The sequence below is a fragment of the Pituophis catenifer genome, unplaced genomic scaffold (assembly GCF_029215685.1).
Source record: "Pituophis catenifer annectens isolate HBS135680 unplaced genomic scaffold, rPitCat1.0.hap2 SCAF_1, whole genome shotgun sequence".
In the NCBI taxonomy this organism is placed as follows: Eukaryota; Metazoa; Chordata; class Lepidosauria; order Squamata; family Colubridae; genus Pituophis; species Pituophis catenifer.
Genome location: NW_027256881.1, coordinates 117,914,536 through 117,937,303, shown reverse-complemented (window position 1 = coordinate 117,937,303; position 22,768 = coordinate 117,914,536). Strand labels below are relative to the sequence as shown.

The following is a 22,768-nucleotide window of genomic DNA, read 5'->3' as shown; positions in this document are numbered from 1 at the left end:
AAGATAAGGGAAGGGAGCATTCTTGGCTATGAAATGCAAAGGCCCTGCTGTTACTGAGAGACCAGCTTAGACTTTAAATAAAACAGAAGGATAGATTTCATTTGAATATTAAAATCTTTTGATGGGAAAGAAGTTTGAAAATAGAACAGCATTTCTAGAGATTTAATTGGATCTTCCTTTCTAGTGGTCTTTAAACATTACAGTCATACCGTAGCAATAATCTAGATTTGGAATTCTTAAATCAAACCCAAGGTCTAAACCTCCCTCCAACTCTTGCTAATTTTTTCAGATTATTCTTAACCATGTTTCAACTTTAATGCAGGTTTTATGCATAATTACTATGGGGTGTATCTTTCAGTACTAATGACCACACTCCTTGTTTCCCTTTTCACATTTCCTTGCCTCTTGTAAGTTATTTTCCATGAGTGAGCTTCTCTTTGTTTTCATCTACTCACACAGTAGGTGGGAGCATTTAGAACTGCTCGTCCATCTGTCATTCTGCTCGCTAATATGTGTCCTGTGGTTTTCATTTGCTTATTACTACAGCTTAGAGATGATCTGAATATGGCAAACAGGCCTGACTAGTTAACTGGTACTTTAGTTCTTTCAGCCTTGTTGATGTTCAAGAATTTCAGATTAAAACTAAAAACATGCTCTGCTATCTTGTCACGCTGCAGTTGCTTGAATATCTGGGGAAATATCACAGAATGGAAAAAACGATAATGTAAAAAATAATTTAGGAAATCATGCCTAAAGAAACCTTCAAAATATACGTGTCCAAATTTCTTTTAAAATGCTGTGCATTTATCAGGCAAATCCTTGAGAGTAGATTCTGTAGACCAAGGTATTGGAAAACATTTCCTAAGTAAGATAACTGACAGTTTAGTTTTCAAAGAACGGATGTATCGGGTCATTCAACACTTACACATTGTATAAGAAACTGTGAAGGAGTCAGAAGAAAATTCTTTATCCGTTCTGAGCCGGGTCATTGAATGGCACACAGAACAACTGCTTGAAGAGAAGGATAGGTTTATTCAACATGCAACATGCAGCTCAGCAATTGAAGGTAGCTACAAAATTTGAAAGGCAGGTCAGCAATATTTCTAGGAAAGCGTTTCCTGTGTTTAAAAAACATGTGGGTGTGCCTCGGTAGTGGATTTCAATTTTGGTCGCTACCGGTTCGCTTGTGATTCGCTTCTGCGCATGCACAGTGTTCTGCCCAAGCTCCAGATTCCCGAGGATATTGACATACACCAACGGTCCTTATCAAATTTATTAAGTAGCAAGAATAAAACCAGAGTCTGGCAAAGGTGGGCAACAAGCCCAGAGAACAAGATACGATAAGACTTTTCCAAAAATGCTCTGATGTTAATTACAAGTTGTTTCCAGCAAGAAATTTACTAATAGCATGTGACTTAAATAGGCTAAGGGAGAAGCCAATTATCCTCAAGCCTTACTCTCGAGGAGACCTCCTCCTCCTGAGTAGCCACTCCTGCCTTTTGGCAGCCCTGCATGCTTGAGCATTGAGAAAAGGCTCCTCCACTTCGCTCTCTCCACTTGAAGGAGCCTCTGGAGGTTCTGAAGGCCCTGGCTGAGTTTCTGCCTCTGGCACCACATCCTCTTCAGCCTCCTCGCTGTCCGACGCGAGCGCCGGCTGCCCAGGCTGCAGGCACAACACCACACCAGCCTCCTCCTCGTCGGGATCAGCCACGATCCGCGCAGGCCACTGACAGGCCACAACACACAGACATCCGGGCAGGTGGGCAGAACCTCCCACCGCCGTCGCTACCGAATCGGTAGCAACCCACCACTGGTGTGCCTGTATTGTCCTTCAGGGGCACGCTGGATTCAGTGGTGAAGAAATACAGTTTTCTCACCCTGCAGGGGTACGATAGTCTTGTTTTATTTTGTCTGCCTAAATATTGAATTTTGGGTGATGGATCTGGTATTGAAGGGTCATTTTGTATATGTAAGAGATTTTCATGTCTTGAGGGGGATTTTCTTTAGTTATGGTTTAAGTTTACTGGTGTTTGCTGAGGCATGCTTTGTCAGTTTCAGCCTATGTGTCAATATAGGTGGAAACACTTAAGTGGTGTTTATAAGTGGGTTCACTGACAGGTCAGGAACAGTCGTATAGTAGATGGTGTGGATGGCAAAGGGTGAAGTGGGTGACATGGCTGACATATGGGCATTTCATCCTACTTTGGGTTCACAATTTCAAACATACTACCCATATCCTTGGGCCTTGTAAATTGAAAGGAATTCTACAGAGGTTTATCAGATCAGTATGAATCAACTCTGGCACCTTTGCTGGCATGGAGAGCTTCAGATATTCACCTTAGGACAGCATAATACTGTCCTAGAAGTTTAATTTATGATCTGATCAGTTCTGGGCTGTTTCTAACTATGGTTGCTTACTAGAATTGCTAGAAGAAATTGAATGGAAATGTTGGAATCTGGTTCAATTCCAACTGGGGTGAAAGACTCTGGAAGCGTGGAAGCTGTTTGGAAAGATGATTTAATGGTGGACAGGACCACATGGTGTGAGGTCTTGGGCAATCGAGCCTGAGATTTCTCTTAGTGGTATAATGCAAGTTAGAAAAATAACAAAATAATATATAATTATAAACACTAACATTGTGGTGCTGATGACTCAACACAAGTACCCTTAAGGATTATTTGTATGCCTTGGACATCAGCCACTCTGTGCCTAGAGGCATGCATCAAATTAAGCTTTGTGAGCTTAACCATGAGCTATTAAAATTGCAGTTGGTTGGCTTTGCCCAACTTGCAGAGCCAAGCTAAACCAAACCAACAAACAAACAATTATGGCTTAAAAAGTACGCAAACAAGAACTGAGTTACAATCCAGACCCATCTATCTGAGATGTTTCACAAGCTGTTTATGATATGACATTGATGTCTGCTTTTTTTTTTTTTTTTTGGAAATAAAAATACTACCAGATGAATCCAGGTTTCTGATTTGACAGGAGTAATTTTTGGCCCCCAGCTGTTGTCATCTCTAATAAATACATTAAAAAAGTAAAATAGACATTAGCATGCAATTCAAAATGGATTTTCTATGTGGAAAGGTTAAGTAGACACAATGTAATTTTCTTAGAGTAAAATGTGTGTAGGATTTTGCTGCAAATAAGACATGGAAGGGCACTACTTTTAAAAGCTCAAATTTAAGAGTTGTATCTCTCCGAAATAAAGAAAATCGGATCGTTTGTCATGTAACAGAATATGAGCCCATGTAAACCGAGGAATAGTTTGGAAAAGGAAAAGAACAAAATGATAGAAAATGATGTGAATATGGATCATGTAAATATATGAAGCAATCATGTGGCTTTTATATCAGTAAACAGATATAAAGCTGCACTTGTAAATTAGAATACCTAAAATAATCCAGTTTTATTACTGAAATGTTTTAAAATAATAAAACCACTGTTTAACAAAATTATCCTGAGGAATACTTCACTGTGTGCAATTATGAGAGAGCTTATCTGGGACATTTAATGGTCTTTATCATTCTGAACTAAACATTAAGCGGGTGCTTAATTAGATCACCAGCACATATTACATGACACCCAGCAGGTTACAACCAGATAGCGTGATCCATCAGGACTAGTCTTGTGCTTTGCTTCTTATCTAGGGTTGCAGAAATGAGGATTCTCGAGAACCTGGCAAACTGTAATAATTTGTACATTTGGCCTCGTGAGTCATACGACTAAGCCTGTGGTAATCAAAGAGAATATTCAGAAGGCACATTCAAATAAAGTTAGGAACATCTTAAATTAGTGGACTGTTCAGAATTATAATTTCACAATCCCCAGCTGAAGTCTTCTTAAATTTTCAAGAAAAAGGTCCTAAAACAAAGTGATAGAAAGCTTGGCTTTCCTTTTCTACCGACTCTGATCTCCTCTGCAGATTGTTGAGCCTGTGTATTGTGTCTCAATATGTGAAATTTTCACTGACTTTTTTTCTGTGTCTCATCCACCCAACCTGACATGCCACTGAATATTTATGGGGCTTGTTTTTATAGCACCAGTTTTGGATTTCTTCCCTCCTAAATATTGTTATTGGGGTACCTAGTAGACACCATGTTAGGTGTCTGTGCAAATTCTAGTGATGAGGCATTGGATTGTTTACCCCCTTTTTGTAGCATTAGGTGCTGGCAATTTTTTGAAGACAATGGACCATTTGTTCCCACCAAGAAGAACTGGCAGTAACGTGATACTTTAAGATTGATGATTTCTTCCAATAACTTATTACGGTATTGAGTTTATTTTGGTATTTGCAAACTATAAGTAGAAAAATTGGTATCATTTGTGTGCTTTGGTCATTGTCTTCCCAAATGCCTATTGTTGTGTGACTCTTTGAAGGTTTAATATAAATCATATCCTTATCAGAACCAGGCACTTATCATGCTGAAATCAGAACAAATACTTGAAGGTTGGAACTGTGATGCATGAGGTTTTAGTTATCAGGGATTAGAATACAAAACTAAGAAAAAAGCTCCACAAAAATGCTTTTTTAGTTAAGACTTACATAGCAATTCACATGGTTTATTCTGTATAATCACAGCTACATGTTTTCCTTTATTCTATATACAGATAGTCCTCAATTTATGACCATTTGCATAATGATGATTCAAAGTTACGATGGCACTGAAAAAAAGAATCACTTATGAGCTGTCCTTGAAGTTATGAATATCGTACTACCCCCACAATCACATGATAATGATTTATAGACTTAGCAACCTGCTCGCATTTACAATCTACGGTCATGTGATCACAATTTGTGACTTTCCCATCTGGCTTCTGACAAGCAAAGTCAATGCGGATGCCAGAGTCACTTAATGAGCATAGTAAAAATCACATGAAGACCTGCTTAATGGTCACACGAAGACTTGCTTAATGACCACATTTCTTAGTGACAGAAATTCTGCTCCCTGTTGTGGTCCTAAGTCAAGAACACATTATAACACAGCGTTGAAGATAAACAGAAATAAAATTATATATTAGGTACAGTTGTCATACATGAGCTCTCTGGCTTTTCTTTTTGTAAAGCAAAAAGAAAAGAAATAAGGGGAGAGACTGCATCCCTGGTACAAGGGGCTACAATTGAACAGCATGTGACACCACTCACAGTAACAAGTCTGTCAAGCATTTTAAAACTTTTTAATGGGCTTACATATTTGTTTTTTATACTGGGGGTGTTAATTTTGAGATTAGAACAAAGTATTAAATAAACACTTTTCTAGAAATATAACATTGCAAACAACTTGCATTATTAATCTTCCAATGTCTGAAATACATACATATGGAAATCTAATTTTTGAAATCCTATTATTTAGTCTGTTCATTTATAATTTGCTAAAAACAGCCTTGAGAATCGTTCCATTAAGGAGACGATATTGATTTTACTACATTATACAAAGCAGGATCAATCATTTTAAAATACACTAGATTTGAAATAACTCCTATGAGTTATTATATGGTGAGGTTTTACTGTTCATAAGTTTGTGATAGTTCTTTTTTTAAATAATTCATGGAGTATTTTGAAGACTGCATACTTAGGGGTATACTTGAAGTCCAAATAGGAGTTCTCAGATTTTATGGTGCCAAGATCCCATAATGCATGAATAAAGCTGTCAGTTTGCACTCTGACATGGCTTCCACATTTCCTGGACCAGCCAACTGTGTGTCTGCTAAAATGGACTACATTACCTGAAAATCTATCCCTGATATTGTTAGCTATTAAGATGCCAAAGAGACTCTTTCATTTTTGCCATAACAGATGAACACAATTACCCTTCTGGGAAGTGTTTAAATATTCAATATAGTTACATATAATATGCTACTCTATTTCTTAAAACAAACCTGCAAAGTAGACCAACATTCTCCTGAAAGAGAAGTTGAGGCTGAAGTTCATAGCAGAGGTGAGATTGAACTGAAGCTGTCTGCTCAGTTTCATCTTTTTACAGATTATATTTTGGGGGATACAAGCTCTAGAGCTCTGTGTCCAGAAAATATGTTGTTGACTTGAATCTGGTAGAAAGCTCATAGTTGGTAATGCTATTCCTTGACTGCTCACGAGGTTAAAGATGGTGAAGAACTTGCAACCATGAAAATTATGATTGAAATATGAAATTGAAATTCTTAGGTCCTACAAAATTCTGTCTTGAGAAAATTCTAGCGTTTATCCTTTGACATTTGAGACAAAAAATTTTGAGAGCAAAAGCTGTATGAAATCAAGGATATCCGTAGGACATAATTCTGAATAGTTAAAAGTTGGAAACAAGGTATATCACACTTGGAAGGTTTCCATCAAGAGGATACATCTCCAGGCTCCAGCCATTTCACCTTAATGGAGATTCCAGAGAGGCCCATTTTGGAATGAACACATAGCCTGGTTGGAAGAGAAGATCCTACAAATGTAAACACTTTAAAGGTTAAAACCCAAAAGGTCAAATTAGACCAGGAAGCCTATTGCTAATCAGTTCAGAGGCTGCAGTATGGATGTTCTTACCAGTTTTGAACCAGATGCAGTTTCTGGGTCTTCGTCAAGGGCAGCTAAATTTAAGCATGTTAGAGTAATCTAAACACTGGGTAATGAGTGCATGAGTCACCATAGCAAAAGTGTCCTGAATCAGAAAGGTCTGCAACTAGTGCCCCACCTAATCAAGCAGTAGTTGTAAATCCAGGAGAACCTCAAGGCCAGGGATATCCTCTTACCATCTGAAGCCAACTTTGAGATTGGAATTAGACCAGCTAAATCACCCACAATAGAAACTCCATCCTGTAGAAATTTAATTTGAATTTGTTTTAACTCATTCTCCTTAACTTAGGTACTAGGTCAAGGCCCCGACAGCATCCCTGGCCTGACCTAGATGGTAATGTTCAACTGAGTAACATCAGCATACTGATGATAAGCACATCTCTGACTGATTTCATGTAGGTATGCAAAAATATGAAGGAAGATGCCAACTCCCAAACATCAACAAATATTCTCCATTTTTTCAAAATTGTTCCTCAAAAGGCAACAAATGATGTCCAGTATTAATTTGAAACAATTCCCTGATGATATTGCAAGTTCTTACCCCAGAGGACCTAACTGAGCAAGTGTGCGCAATTATATCTAAAGAATTTTAACAAAAATGACCCAGCAGCCCTGGCAATTTATCATACCCAAAAGTAGGTAACGTTAAAGAAGCTGCTGGATGCAGCTCTGCATATGTAATACCGTAAGAGGAAGAAATAAGCATGTGTTGCCAATTTTACCATCATGGAATAATCCTGAAGTATACCCGTAGAGAATATAGAGAATGGCCTTGACAGAGAGAAGGAAGATTGTTGCCAAGACAATGAAGAGATAAATATGACTTAATTCCATATGAGAATAGAAATTTATAAAAACACCTGACAGATGCCCCCAATTCACATAAAGAAGTAGGAGGGGAAGCACCTTCTTACTTACAAGAGTCTGTTACTGCAGCCATTCTGATAGAAGTAGCTTTCGACCTACATACAGTGGTGGGATTCAGCCAGTTCGCACCACTTTGGGAGAACCGGTTGTTAACTTTCTGAGCAGTTTGGCAAACTGGATGTTGGAAGAAATCATTAGGGCAGAGAACCAGTTGTTAAATTACTTGAATCCCACCACTGCCTACATGGTATCTGTGTCTTAATCTGGTGTATTTTGTAGGGCTGACAATAACCACAATCAATTTCATTCATTCTGTTTTTGTCACTGTTGTTCTTGGCACACCTGAAATCATTTATTCCCTGGAGCTCTTCAGAAACCCAAGGAGCACCAGTCCTGAAGATGCTGCTTGAGGGCAATCTCATCTAGTACTCCAGGCATCCATGAATGCCAGAGAACAATCAGGCATTCTGCATTCCTGCCCATCTATAGCTAAGAAATCCCCAAGTGCTCTTAGGAAACCATCTGGAATGTTGAGCCAAAAATAGGTTTGATGGTTGGTAAAATACAAGGCAACTTCTCTTGATAGAATATTTCATAAAATTCCAAAGAGCATTGCAACTGTGGTTTTATATATATAATTAACAAAGAAGGTAAATATTCTTGTCTTGCAGTGTGTTAAACAGATGATAGGTTTTAGATGGTAAGACAGGATGAGCAACAAGGAGATGACAAAGTCTATAAAGCAGTACCGTAGTATGGTGGTATTTATACAGTACCCACAAGATTTCACACCAGATGTGATGGACAACCTCCCTCCCCCCAAAGAAACAACCATCACAACTCCACATTGCTGTTGCGAGTAAAACAAATATATATATACATATGCTGCCTAGTGTTGGCCCAGTGCCTGAGGGCTCTAGGACCCTGGATGGAGAGGAACCAACTCTTGACTTAACCCTAACAAGACAGAGTAGCACTGGGTTTCTGGTCCCATTGATTCTGGTGAAGTGTTACCTCTGTGACAAATACCACTATTTCAGATAGAGCTGGTGTGAAATTTAGCAGTTCTCCTGGATTCACAGCTTCTGCTCAAGGAAGAAATAATAACTATGCTGAAGGTGGCCTTCACATAGATTTATCTTGTACAGCGGTTGCTCCTATTCTTGAATTGAAAGACCTTGGTCATGGTTGCTCATGCTCTGGTCACTTCCTGCAACATGTCCTATGCCCTTCAAGGCCATCCAGAAATTGCAACTTATCCAGAATGTGCAGTTCAGAGCATTCCATGATTTGCTCATAGTACCACTACCGCTGTGTGAGCTGCCCTGGCTGCCAGTCTCTTTCAGGATGTAATTCCTGTATCCCCTTTAAAGCCCTGAATGGCAAAGGACCATCTTATTTGTGAAATGCTTCATCTGGAGGGTATCTACTTGTTCCACTAGGTAGGGTGGAGGCACTCCAGGGCCCTTCCTTTAAAGGACTTAAGCACCTTTTCCATGGCAGGCCTTGTCCTATGGAATACTTTCCCCCTGAGATCCAGCAGGCCCATACCTTTCTGGTTTTCTAGAAGCTCTTGAAGAACTGGCTCTTCCTGCAAGTGTTGGAGCAGAGGGAGACAGAAGTCCAGTGTAGCTGAATGTGAATAAATGGAGGTGGGAGGAGAGGTATTGTCTCTGGTGGTTTTGTTTTGTTTTCTAGTTTGATTGTTGTTCTGTGAGCTACTCAAGATTATAGTACACGAGATGGGCAGACATATATCTTTGAAATAAATATAATAGGTAAGTCTTATAAACATAAAATCCATGGATTGACTTTGGTGAATCATCTGTTTCATATAAGATGCTCCAATTTCTTGAGTGCCCAGAATGAAAATAGACAGGGGAAAAAAATGCTACTTGCGTGAGCAAAGTTACAAGAGGCCTTGGCTTACATTCTAAGGATTTTCAACCTGCTCCTTGCGGCTTATTATATTCTCTTGGGCATAATCTTTTTTGATATGAATATTGATCCTTTATATAAAGGTTTACTTGAAAAGTCAAACTAGATGTTACAGTTAATTTGCATTTGCCCATCTGGAACAACATAAATGCCATTCATAAAGTTTCTTTCTACTATGCAGTATCAGGGCTAAGAAAGATAGCTACAAGAACTGTCTCCAGATGGCGCCTACGATCAGTTTTTAAAAATTTCTACTAAAATGGGTGTCTTTCGGAGAACAAAGGAAAATAAAATAATATAATGCAAAAGAGGATGTATAATGGCTACCAAATTAAGACCTTTTTATTCCATCAGGCTGGCCTGGCCTAATCTTTTCCCTTTTTCCCTTTTTAGAATGTAAATATTAATCTGTTTTAAATTATTGGGGTGTTTTAAATCTGTCTTGGGCCAAATTGTTTAATTTGGTTTTACTTTGCTTTTAAATTTTGTATTTATGTGTTTTATCTGTGGCTGTTCGGGAGTAGGGTGGTATATAAATCAAATCAAATGAAAATGAAATGAAATGAAATGAAAAATAATACTTAAATGAAATAAAATTGCAGAATTATTTAACTGTTTAAGTAAGATATTTCTAGGTTACTAAAATGCTGAGAGTAGTTTTTGAAAGATTAAAGTAATAAAGACTTAACCCTAGATAAAATGATAAAAGATGAAGTATACATAAAGGTCTTCTACGCCATGGGCGTCATGTTGCCATCATTTGACTTTTGTGTTGTTTTTCCTCTTCATGGAGCTGTGGTGGGCGTGGCCTGTGTATGACGCATCCAGCCCGTGGGCCGCCAGTTTGACATCCCTGTTCTACACAGTATATTTCAAGAACATAAAACTATACAATGCAATGATTATATCATTCTAAGACAAATTGCAACAATAACAGTGCAAAATTGTGCAACATTTCTAGACACTGTGGTTGATTTAATGTCTAAAAAACAGAAAACAAGGTTTTTAGCTTTCCTCATTATTTTTATTATCCTATCATTTCCAGATCTAAATGAGAGCAATACATTTCTCAGATTTTCAAGTGAAGCATATTTTATTGGGTCATATTTTTATAAAATCTGTTGGCTATTTTGAGGAATGCGGTACCTTGGGATTTCCTTTTTTAAACCAGTCAACCTGTTTTCCTTGTGTCAATTCTACTGGACACTAAAGACTATAGGTAGCAGGATTCCCACTTCAAGCTGGTTCGAGGATGGGTTAAGTGTCATTCATTCAAATAATATATAGGTGGCACTTGTCTGTACATTGTTGTACGTACAAGTCATGAAACATATGTAAATGCTTCTATAGTTATAATAAACGTTAAATCTACATTATTTTTCTACTTGTTCACTATATTCATCCTGTAGCCTTTTGCAAATGTCACACCTTTTGGTTCCATATATTTGTTTGATAGTATTCAGCCAAAAAGACAAGCCCTTTTTCTAATACAGATAGTCCTCAATTTATAATCATTTGTTTAGTGACCATTCTGTTTTTCATATTTACAACTGTTGCAGCATCCCCATGATCACACGATCAAAATTTGGATGCTTGGCAATTTATTCATATTTATAACAGTTGCAGTATCCTAGGGCCATTTGATCACCTTTGGTGACATGTTGACAATCAGATTCATTGGGAAAGCCAGATTCACTTTAACAAACATTTTACTAATTAATAATTACAGTGATTCACTTAACAACTGCAGCAGGAAAGGTCGTAAAATAGGACAAAACTCACTTAACAGCTGTCTCGCTTAGCAATAGAAGTTTTGGACTCAATTGTGGTTGTAAATTGAGACGATCAGTATTAAAGATAAACATAGGAAGATTTTTACAAGAAGCTGGACAGGCAGGGACGTGGTCTTGTAAATCTTATCATTTATCCCAGTTAGCTGTACACATCTCAGAAGTGAAATATGCATTTTTTTTATTACAGCAGCAACAGCAATGGAGCAACCTACATATGCAATCATTTTGGTCAGTTGAAAGAGCTTTTCATCAATATTAAATTGTAAATGCTTGTTCAGTATTAAGCAAGAACACTTCCTAATATTATGGAAAAATGGAAACCTTGATTGTCCCAAGCTATAATGAAGTCAGTGTGTATGAGGTCAATGTATGAGCCCATTTAATGATAACAACTATATGTGAAAAATTGTAACTTGGAATTTAACAGGAGTAAAAGGGAAAGAACATTAATTTATGAGTGAAATAAAAGCAACGGAAATGCTGTATTCCTATGAAACTAAGAAAAAATAGCAAGGTGATACAGATCTGAATGAAGAAAGTCTGATCTGGAGCTAATGAATATATGAATGGAAATAAAATGGGAGATTCAGTTAGGAATGAAACAGTTAAAATAATTTCTTAAATTATGAACTGATGCCATCTAGATTGATGTAGATGCATGTGGAGGTAGGAATTCAGAAGCTGATAATGGACTGTTTTGCTGCAATGAATAATGATAAGAATTGAGTTTTTAGAAAACAAATGTGCAACATTCTAAATTAATGCAGTCCAGAGGAAAACATTATTCTACTGAGTGACAAGAATGGATGGGTAGGAATAAAATGAGAGAGCAAAAAAAAAAAAAGTGATTGGGCCATCAAAAGACAAAAAATGAATGAAAAGGGTAATTGGTATGAATCTGTTTAGAAAAAGTTGTGCTTCTTTAGCTAGCTTAGAGTAAATACAACTATATGTGCAGCATCAGCATAATATTTTACTTGTTTCTGGTGTTTCTGATGATAGTCTACAACAGATGCATCACTAACAGTCATTTCAGAACAGTGTCAGGAAGCTTCATATAAATGTCTTGAGAAAGAAGCAATTGCAGGTGTCTTCTTTGAAGCCATGAGCAGAGTAGAACAATATGCCATTGAAGTCTTAGGTAATTCTGTTTTTTGTTTTTGTTTTTCATTTCCTCCCTTTACAGTGTGCAGCCTGCATATTTTCTTTTTCAAACTGCACTTATTTCTGTTATTGTTGGGTTAGTAAAGGGAGGCATAAATATATTGAATACCACAAAACTGAAAATAAAGTTGAAACAAGATACAATTGTTGGACATTATCATGAACACTTCCTTAGCAGATTCTAAATGAACACAAATCCCTTGCAATTGCAATAGCACTTAGACTTATATGCTGCTTTACAGTGCTTTACAGCCTTCTCTAAGCAGTTTACAGAGTCAGCATATTGCCCCCAACAATCTGGGTCCTCATTTTACCAACCTTGGAAGAATGGAAAGCTGAGTCAACCTTGAGCCTGGTGAAATTTGAACTGCCAAATTGCAGACAGCTGGCAGGCAGCAGAAGTAACCTACAGTACTGCAGTCTAACCACTGCGCCACCATGGCTCATATGCAATGCATTGACAATGACATCAGCTGAAATATGTGGCAGTGAAACTGGCTCCAGGAAGAAGAAGAAGCATCAATTTATACACATGGGGCTAACTCTGACAAGGATGAGATAGTAGTAGAAAAGAGCATAATAGCTGATTATCAAGCAAATATTGAGTTTGAGTTGGAAAAAGAACACAGCTTTTGATAAACTATTCCACATCTGAATCCATCTTTGGCCAGTAAAACTTAGCATATAAAACTTGTTCGGTACACATAAACTGATTTTATCGAATTTGCTCACTTTAAATACATAACAACCCTCTCACTCTGTAACAAGAAGTCATCATGCATAAAAAGTGTACCACAATATATTTAAATGGTCACAGAAAAGAAGGGATCATTTGTGAATATCTGTTGGATTCAGAATCTTGAGAATTAAGTTTCATGCTGAGAAACAGGTTAAGAGTTTTGTTAATGATACTACCACATAATTCAGCATAGATAACCAACAAATTTAAAACACACTCTTTCAGTAATGAATTTGATCCTAATTCAGCTAAATGGAAGATACAATAAGGAGTAAGTTACAGAAATTTTCCAGGAATATCGAATAACCAAATCATGACTGCAAATTCCAAATGAGATGCTGAATGCAGATGTCAAAATAATTCTTTCATATGCTTATATGCATGAGTTGTTTGTCGTTCATCAATGGCACAAATGATAATAATCATTATTTGATAGCCACAGATAACTAAAAAAGAATCCAGCAAATCCAGATTCTCAATAACTAAGATCTTCGGAATAGTCTTCATTGGGTCAGGTTTAATTCTTTCAACTGGGACAACATATCCTAATATATAGAACCAGTTCAAAGACATGCTTTTGTATAGTTCAGTTATCTTTTAGGGAATCTCTTAAAATTCCCATTAGTCTATCACATAACTTTTCGAGAGTTGCCACATAACATCAATATCCATATAGTCAATCCAAGAAGACCTTGCATAGTTTTTGAGATTATCTGTCACCTTGGATTGAAGTATTTGTAGTACACTGACAATACGCAACTCTATATTTCCATTCCTGGTGACCCAAGTGATGCTGTGGCTGTCCTCTTGTAGTGCCTAGGGACTGTGAGGGCCCAGATGGGGGATACCAGGCTTTTAACCCTGGAAAGATTGAATGGTTTTGAGTACATGGAACCCCAAGACTAGGACTTTGTCATATCTGTCTCTGGATGGGGTGGCACTACCCCAGGCAGATCCGGTCCACAACTTGAGGGTTTTCTTGGACTCGCAACTTGAAGAGCAGGTGGCAATTGTGGCTAGGAGAGTCTTTGCAGAACTTCGGGTTCTGCACCAGTTGTGGTTGTTTCCTCCAAGGTTATATCTTCTTGCTGGAGTTAATCACAAAATATTTTGAGAGTACTTTTTCTCACCATTTGATCTCAAATCTAAATTTCCATATTCAGATGATTTATCTAATTAACTAATTTTTGCAATATGAATGTATAGATATATTAGGTGCTTGCATTGCATGATGAATTTAAACCACTGGATTGAATATAAACTATTTAATTTGTGCATGAGGTGAAATATTCAAGCAACTTCTGTTTGTGAAAAGAACAGCAGTGTAGCCTTTTGAATAGCATGTTTTTTTTTTTTTTTGTCCAACTTGATAGTAATTTCATTGAGTGTAAAAATGCCCATTCTGCATTCATCTTCTGAGGCTGGGAAGCCTCAATATCGGAGTGAGCTCTGCTGATGTGATAAAAGTTCACTGCCAATTTTTGGAGTTCTTTCTTAGGAGGATTTTCATTACCAATTCCAGAGGAAACAGTAACTTAAAACATTTTCTTACATAACAGTTTTAAACATGGTAATTTCCCAAGTCTCCATTTTGTCGCTCCCCTGTCTCCTAAGGCATTCTTATTCCTGTCTGCCACAATGTCTCCTGGGAATTGTAGTGCTACACTGGAGGAAGTATAAAAATGCTTCTTGAAATAAAGAATTGGCTGTGGATGAGGAAAAATGCATATAAGAGGATGATTGTTGCAAAAAAATAATGAGGGAAAGATGCCATAAATGTGAAAGGAGTGAAAAAGTAGCTGCAAAAATATAGCCAGATAGAGAGCAGGAGATAGCTAAGATTAAAAGAAAGAATATGCAGAATCATTTTAATGCTAATAAAATATTGTTTTGGAAGTACATAAAAGAGCTAAAGAAAGAGCTTACAGCAGAATAAATAGCACTAAAAATGAAAGTGATGAAGAGATTTGAGATGAAACTGAGATGCAGGAATGGCTTTAAGGAGTATTTTTGAGATTTATATGGGTATGATAGTAATATGTCAAGGAGTGGAATTGAAATGACTACTATAAATGGTAGTGTCTAAAAAGATTGATGGAAAGGAATTTCTGATCATTGCGAGAATGTTAAAAAATGGTATGTCTGCAGATTCTATAATTGGAAAATTATTAAAATATGGATGCAGATTGTTGGTGGTGTGATTGCACAGGTTGTTTAACATGTGTAAAGTTTGTATCCGTGCCTGATGATTGAAATAATGGTATTATTTCCCATTACAAAGGGAAAGGTAGAAAGATTGAATGAAATGTTGTATAATTTTTATGTGTGCCTTGGAAGGTGGTAGGCAAAATCTTGAATGAAAGGTTGCAAGATATTACAAGGAGCCAAACGTAGGAGGTTCAGTGTGGCATTTTGCAGCCCAGGGAGCCTGCAAACCAGATTTTTGCTTTTTTTAGCAGGTCATGGAGAAATATGTGAAATAAGAAAGAAACAATATTTTATTTCTTTCCAAGATAAAATGAATAGGCTTGAATTATACAATATTTTGTATAAACATGAAGTTGAAATCTAACTATTATTTATTTATTTGATTCCCCCCCCCCATTTTTTAGGAAAATAAACCAGGTGCTTCAACATTGACAGGGAGGTAAATAGCAATGTGTAATTTCTCCTTTATTGTTTAATGTATTTATGCACAAATTGTTAAGGGATTATTCTGCCAATTGAGAGATGTTTGTACATGGTGTGCAGTTTGTAAAGAATCTGGATGATAAATGGCAAATATTAGGTAAATTCTGTGATGCAATGATGGGTATGGATCTAAAAATTAATACAGTTGTGTTTGACAGGGACACCTTTGTGAATAATCAAATGTTATAAATAAATGGTGAAAAACTAGAGTAAATAGTGAATTTGTTTAGTAGAGATAGGCATCGATGGACAAATGTCAAAGTGCAAATGCTAATTGAAAGGTAATGTGTACTATTTGGGCCTGTTGCAAGGATAAACTGTTGAAAGAGGTGGCTGCATATAAAAGTGTGATTTTACTTATTTCTTAGAGATATAGCCTTCCTTTCATTTTGAAGCATCATCCCTAGCACTTCCTTTTTTGATTTCCCTCCCCCTCACTACAACAGTCCTGTGAGCTAGGCTGGATGACTGGTTCAAACCCATCCACCAAGCTTTTGTGGTTAAGGATTGTTGGGGAATTGCACAGCCGATGTCCAAATGAAGTCAGAAACGCTGACGCAAACTTCAAGTTTTATATAAATAAATATATTTTACATCTATATATACATCAAACAAGATAGTCAGGCAAACAGAAACATCATGAGCTAAATCATCAGGTAAATCACAGGGCAGACAGAAGAAAATGATGGGGGAAAAGGGAAACTCTCCCTTCACACCCACAGCAACCAATCACAGCACAGATTGCCTCATGCAGGAGTCAGCACTCTTCAACCAATCAACCACAACTGTGCATTTTGGCTCAGTGCACAGTGCTTCAGCCAGTAAATATAAATATCTTAACAAGGACAAACTTCTTATCTGTGCATCCCTGGTTGGGCTCCTTAATCTAAGCTTCACTTTCTACAATTATCCACGAGTAACTGGTTCCTCAGGCTAGACCTACTTCTTACAAATTCTGGCAAACAACTACGATATGAGGAGGAATTGGTCCTGCAAATGCCAAAGTTGCCTTCTCTAGTGGTGTTAGCAAAAAAGGGACTTACTGCAGAGGAGAAAAAAAATAAATAACCCACCAATACTATTTTTTTCATATCTTAGCTTTCTAGGAGTAGTTATTAGTTACTCATTAATGTAATGCTCTTGTCACCAGATATTTTAATCAAATTCAGTTTGTTTATTGTGAAAAAGAGGAAGGAAAAGAAATGAACGTTTCTTAGTGAATTTAGGAGTGCAGTATTCTTAAAATGCTTGATTGCCCTTAGCAATAAACAAGAATAGTCTCTTATGGAGGGGAAAAAAAACCAGCAATACATGAAACTTTCATTAGTGGCTCACTTGATATATAAATGTGTTAAGATGTAAAAATAATACTGAATAATAGTTCCTACTGGCTTGAAAACAGCTTCCTGGTTGAACAGGTGTCTGAGATCTTTTGGGGAAAATAGTGGGAAGCTTGTGTATTCAGCTTCCTGTACTATAGCTGTCAAAAATTACTGACTCATAAGCAGCCAGTTGTTCTTTTTTAGTTTCCAAGATTTTGAAGTCTCTAAATGTTTCATTAGATGTTTATTTTGCAGCTTTTGAGGTGGATAAAATATAGAGCATCAGTTAACTTAAAAAAACCTCATGAAATGCTTACATATTATGCTTTGATTGTTATACTTGTGGAATTTGGAGAGTTCTGCTTGTTCCAAAATCCTGTATGCAAAGAGGGGAGGGTTAAAATGTAGAGGAATGGTAAGAAAGCAGGGAGGAAGCCCTATGAGTGTCTGCCTCCTGGGTGCTCTTGTGTTGAAATCAAGAAAGCTAAAGGTTAAGGTAGCCGTGATCTTGTGTATACTGTATTTGGAGGTCTAGTTCATTTTTTTGTCCTTTTTCCTAGCTCAGAATCCTTTATGATAACGGAATCCCTAGTTGGTTTCATAACTATGGGAGAGAGGCAAAGAGAAATTCAAGGCTGCCGCAAGTTCTTTCTACTTGCAGTTCTAGCCACAGTTTAATAAAGGTTTTTCATATCCGATTAAGTATGGTTTGTGTGAACTGTGGCTTCTTGAGTAAACTGGCTTGGTTAGTCCAATACATTGGTTAAGGCCATGATGGCTAACCTATGGCATGCGTCGAGCAATGTCACCTGCATGCGTGGCATCGCCCATTCATCTTCTGGGTTTCTGGCGCGCGTGTGCATGCGACGATCAGCTGGTCTTCGTGTGTGCGGCAGTGCCAGAAATTGGAAGAGCTGGTCTTCCCTTTTCCTGCATGAGCATACTCACCGGCCAGCTGATCATTATGCGTGCATGCATGCCAGAAACCCGGAAGACTAGCTGGCTGGCACGCATGCGTGCACCAGAAATTGGAAATTCATTTTCAGGTGCACATACGCGCCCTGGGTAGCTCCTCTTCCAGGTTGCAGCCCAGACGAGGGCACACGCCCTTCCTTTTTGGCACTCGGTGCCGAAAAGATTTGCCATTACTGGGTTAAGGCATGCTTTGTAAGCCAGAGCAATTGCATTTACATAATATGCTAAACAAAAATCAAACTCAGTTATAGTTTAATACGATGCCTGAAAAAGGCAAAGAGCAGCACAGAACCTTTAAATTCATTCCACAGGCAGGGTTTGAAATTTTTTTACATAGAACTGAACACAGATCTCATAAAAATTTCATGCAACCGTTTATTTCATTTTCATCTCCTTTTCCTTCAAAAACATTCACTGGGGAATGCACAGGGTTCTCTTTCCTATTTTATCCTTAGAACTTGATGCAGTAGGTTAGACCAGAGGTGGCAACTGGCCATTCAAGAGTGTGTAATTGCTGGATTCAAGTTAGCTTCATCCTATTACAGCAGTTTGTTTTGATGATTTTCTGAAGAATAATAAAATACGATAATTTCTAGATGAAAACTGAGCTTATATATAATAAGGTTTATTGACATGTATCTGATGTTAAATTGGAAATAAGAAAAAAATGCATTTTCTCTTGTGTACATGAGTCCAAAAATAAAGTTCTAAATCTTGAGGTTTGCTTGTAAAACTAGAGTTTCTCGGTCAAGAGACAAGCGCTGAATAATTTATTGTGAATAGAAGCTGGATACTAGTCACTTTCAAAGCACTGAGAACCATACTGACCACTTGAAGTTAGTGAGGGTTTTAAAACACATTAATTGATTCCTATCTGCACAGCCGATAGTTTATTTTTGGTATAAGAAGGGTTTTACATCGTAACATTATTACAATATCCCAAAAGTAGAGGCACAGTTTTGAAATCTGGGACACTAGAAGAAATGGTAGTCTCTGGAGCCATCTGCTGGGCATGTGGTAGAATGGAAGGTAGTGAATATATTAGAAATAAGCCTTACTTCTTTGCTATCCTACATAATGTTAACGGGATTGTCTCCATTCCAGAAGGCGCCTCTCTGATTTATGTCTTGAAAGAGTTTCTTCTGATCATTATCATGTAAATGTGAACACAACAGTTATGTTTTTTAAATTGAACTGAAAGGACAAAGAAAAAAGGTTGAAAAGAAAATGCAAGCACTGTTTACTTTCACACACAGAAAAACCTGTGCTTAGATTTAATCCTCATGCTTAAATGGAACTGGACATCTGCCACCAGTAGTAAAGTTCTGTGGTCGTAGGATTTTTGATATTTTCTTATTCTAGATTCTCAGGCAGAGAAAAGAACCATCACATATATGGCGAGCTACACATTACAGTTCTGTGTCTTGCAGAAAATGTCCTGTTGACAGTCCTTATTTTTATTTATTTATTGTTTACTTTAACACAATCATGTGTCTATCTAAATGAACTAGAACAATGATGTTTGGGGAAATAAATGTTTGTATTCTTTTTCTTAATACGTCCCCTGTAAGAATAATGGCAGATTCAAACAGAATTTTTAAATGTTACAAAAATTCTGTGATGATCACACTTCAAATTCCTCTGCTATTAAAAATCAAATTGAATCTTCTCCTTTCTGGGTTTCTGCTGCAATATACTGTTTTATTTGGTTCATAAGTTATATAAGGAGTTGAATCTCACTGAACTCTTTAAATATGGATTCAAGATAATTGTCTTTCAGCTTTTGCAATAGAGGCTAGTAGAACTGTACCTCAGATGTACTAGTCTTTAAGGAAAATACATACAGTAATGAGAATAAGCATTAAGGAATTAAGCCAAATCTTGTTGTCTACATTTTATGCTTAAGTTTATTATTGCTTGCATGACATCTTTCGTAATGAAAATGCCATGAGCAAAATGATGGTAAAGGGATAATTCTGACTCTCTTATTCCACAGTGAAGGAAACAATTTGAAATGTTTTAGTGAATGTACAAAGTCAAGAAAAGTTTCTTCCATATTGAATACTTTCCTTGCTACCCTTTTTGTGCTGAAATTTGCTTATAACTCTGAGATTATATGTATGGCAGAAAAACAGGAGTCAATATTAAGATATTTTAACAAAAGCTCTTCGTGCTACTCTCAAACCCATAAATATGCATTGCGTTTTTGATTGCTTAAATAGCTTCCTTAACAGAATATAAAAGTGACGCAGATAGTTCCATAAATTCCATTTATAGATATTACATTTATTTTTAAGATCAATTTGGCACTTGAATAATAGTTAAGTTTGGCACATGCAACTGTCTCAGAGCAATTCATTTAATGAGTAAGTTTGCCTCGATGCCCTTGCAATAAGAGTTTTGCTTTCTTTACAGAAGATTACACCAACAATTTGAAAGTTACAAAGAGCAAGTACGAAAAATAGGTGAGGAATCCCGCCGTTATCAAGGAGAACACAAAGATGATGCGCCCACGTGTGGGATCTGTCACAAAACTAAGTTTGCTGATGGTTGTGGCCATTTATGCTCTTACTGCCGGACAAAGTTTTGTGCCAGATGCGGAGGCCGTGTTTCTCTACGATCAAACAATGTAAGTTTTCAGTTGTGTCTAATGAATCATGACTGACTAGTTCAATCTACTTATGCAGACTTCTGCTACTGATTTGTTACATGATTTTCTACCTTTCTGTCTCTTTTCTACTCCTCCCCCTCAACCTCTTGTATTTCCTTTTATTTGCCCATGCTCTATGTTTGTTTTTAGAACTCCTCACTCTGTATTTTGGAGGGGTGGGTATGACAGGATGGGAAGTCAATTTCTTATAAATGAGTTAGGAATCTTGTTGAGGAATTAAACATGGATGAGGTGTCGTTTCTCTGAACTTGTCTTTATTTTGTTTTGTTTTGTTTTATTCATTTATTATACTTCTGTGGCCTCCCATCTTATAGACATAACTCTGGGCATCCCACAGCAACAGTGATAAGAAGAAAAAAGAAACAGTTAAACCAAACATCTCTATAACAGTTCCCAATGCCATAAAGCACCGTTCCCCAATACTTACAACTACTGGACTCCAGTCTCACCTGATTCCAATATTTGGAAAGGAAGATAGCTTTTTAAAGTCTTTTGGAAGACTGGCAGGATCTTGGGAAAGGGGGCTCCACAGGGCTGGGGCTGCTGCTTAAGCAACAGTATCTAAAGGAATAGTCTATTAACATTGAAAAATGTAAAAATAAAAGGTAAGAGTAAACATGAGTGGGGATGGTTAAGGCAAGCACCCCCCTTTTGTAAGCTTAAATGCCTCATTCATGCTAAAATTTTGCAAAGGACAAGTTTAAATGTTTTTTTTTTCATCTGTTGATGGCTTTACTTTTATTTTTCTAAATATTTTGTAGGTTTTGATTCATGCATGCTGGAGCTTTTTCTTTATTGTTTCACTACAGTGCCTTATTACTGTCTATAAACAATTTCTACACTAAATTTCATACACTGTGTTTAATGGGAAAATATTTCCTCCAGTTACTTCTAGGGACCTGTATTTCTTCCTAGATGCAACTATTTGGTAGAAACAGCCACATACCTCAAGAGCTGCAATTGGAGATGACATAGTCTTTGTGTGTATGGAGACACCTCTTTTTAATCCACACAGATCCCGCTGTGTTTTTCCTCTTTGGTCAGTTTAATTATAGAGCAAGCAAAGAAGAAATACAGAAAGAGAAACAAAAATGTTTATCATATGCTGGTGCTTTCCACCTAACAATGGCAAAAGAACTTGTCTCACTATAATATACTGTAAATTTAGATGCTTGTATACCTGCATATAAACTACAGTTGCATCATTGTGCAAGATTTTAATAGTTTGGCTGGTATTTCATCAGCTCCAGCTTTGCTCTTAATTATATTTTCTAGGGCTGTTTAACTTAACTTTCCAGAATGTCTGGCTCTACTTCAGCAAATCTACATACTTACTGATGCTTCATCTTTTTGTATTACAATTACAATTCTTTTGTAATTCATTGTTTAGCAAACAAAAGCACAAACCTGATGAGATATTTTTAACAATATCAATCAATGCTTCATATCTGCGTATTGATCAATTTTTAACATATTTCCATATTTTTAACAATGCTGCATATCTACATTTCAGTGACACTTATTTGCATATTTTTAACAATATCAGTCAATGCTGCAAATCTACATGTTCAGTAGAGATAATTCATTTAATTTAGCCAATAAATATTGAGTCATTGTTTAACATTTCACACTTAGTGTTCTGGAGTGAGTTTGCATTTCTGATACAAAAGAAATAAGAATACAAAAAAGGACTACAAAATAGAGAAGTAATTGAAAATGAAGCAGCAAAGTGCTCTGGTATTTTAGAATTCAAACAGACAATACCCTGCCATATAACATCCCAGACTTAATCATTGTTAATAAGAAAGACAAAAAAAGTCTGGATATCACAGTACCCAGAGAAAGTAGAAGGGAAGAGAAAAACTCGAGAAAATAACAAAAAGGACCTGAAAATGGAAGTAGAAAAATTGTGGCAAATAAAATAAAATTAGTAATAGTATTAGTAATAGTAATAGGCACAATAGGCACAATTCCAAACCAAGTGGCACAAGTGTTTGAATGTAATTGGCATTATCAAAATAAGTCAATTGCAAAAGGCAGCTTTA

At 36.9% G+C, this 22,768-nt stretch overlaps 1 protein-coding gene across 3 annotated transcripts in view; it reads left to right on the top strand.

The window, feature by feature from the left end:
- RIMS1 (regulating synaptic membrane exocytosis 1) overlaps positions 1 to 22,768 on the top strand; it is a 268,011-nt gene that overhangs the window by 94,581 nt on the left and 150,662 nt on the right. For all 3 annotated transcript variants that reach the window (XM_070954548.1, XM_070954532.1, XM_070954541.1), the window contains exon 2: positions 20,468 to 20,681. In XM_070954548.1, the coding sequence (XP_070810649.1) occupies positions 20,468 to 20,681 (214 nt within the window). The remainder of the gene's footprint in view (positions 1 to 20,467; positions 20,682 to 22,768) is intronic.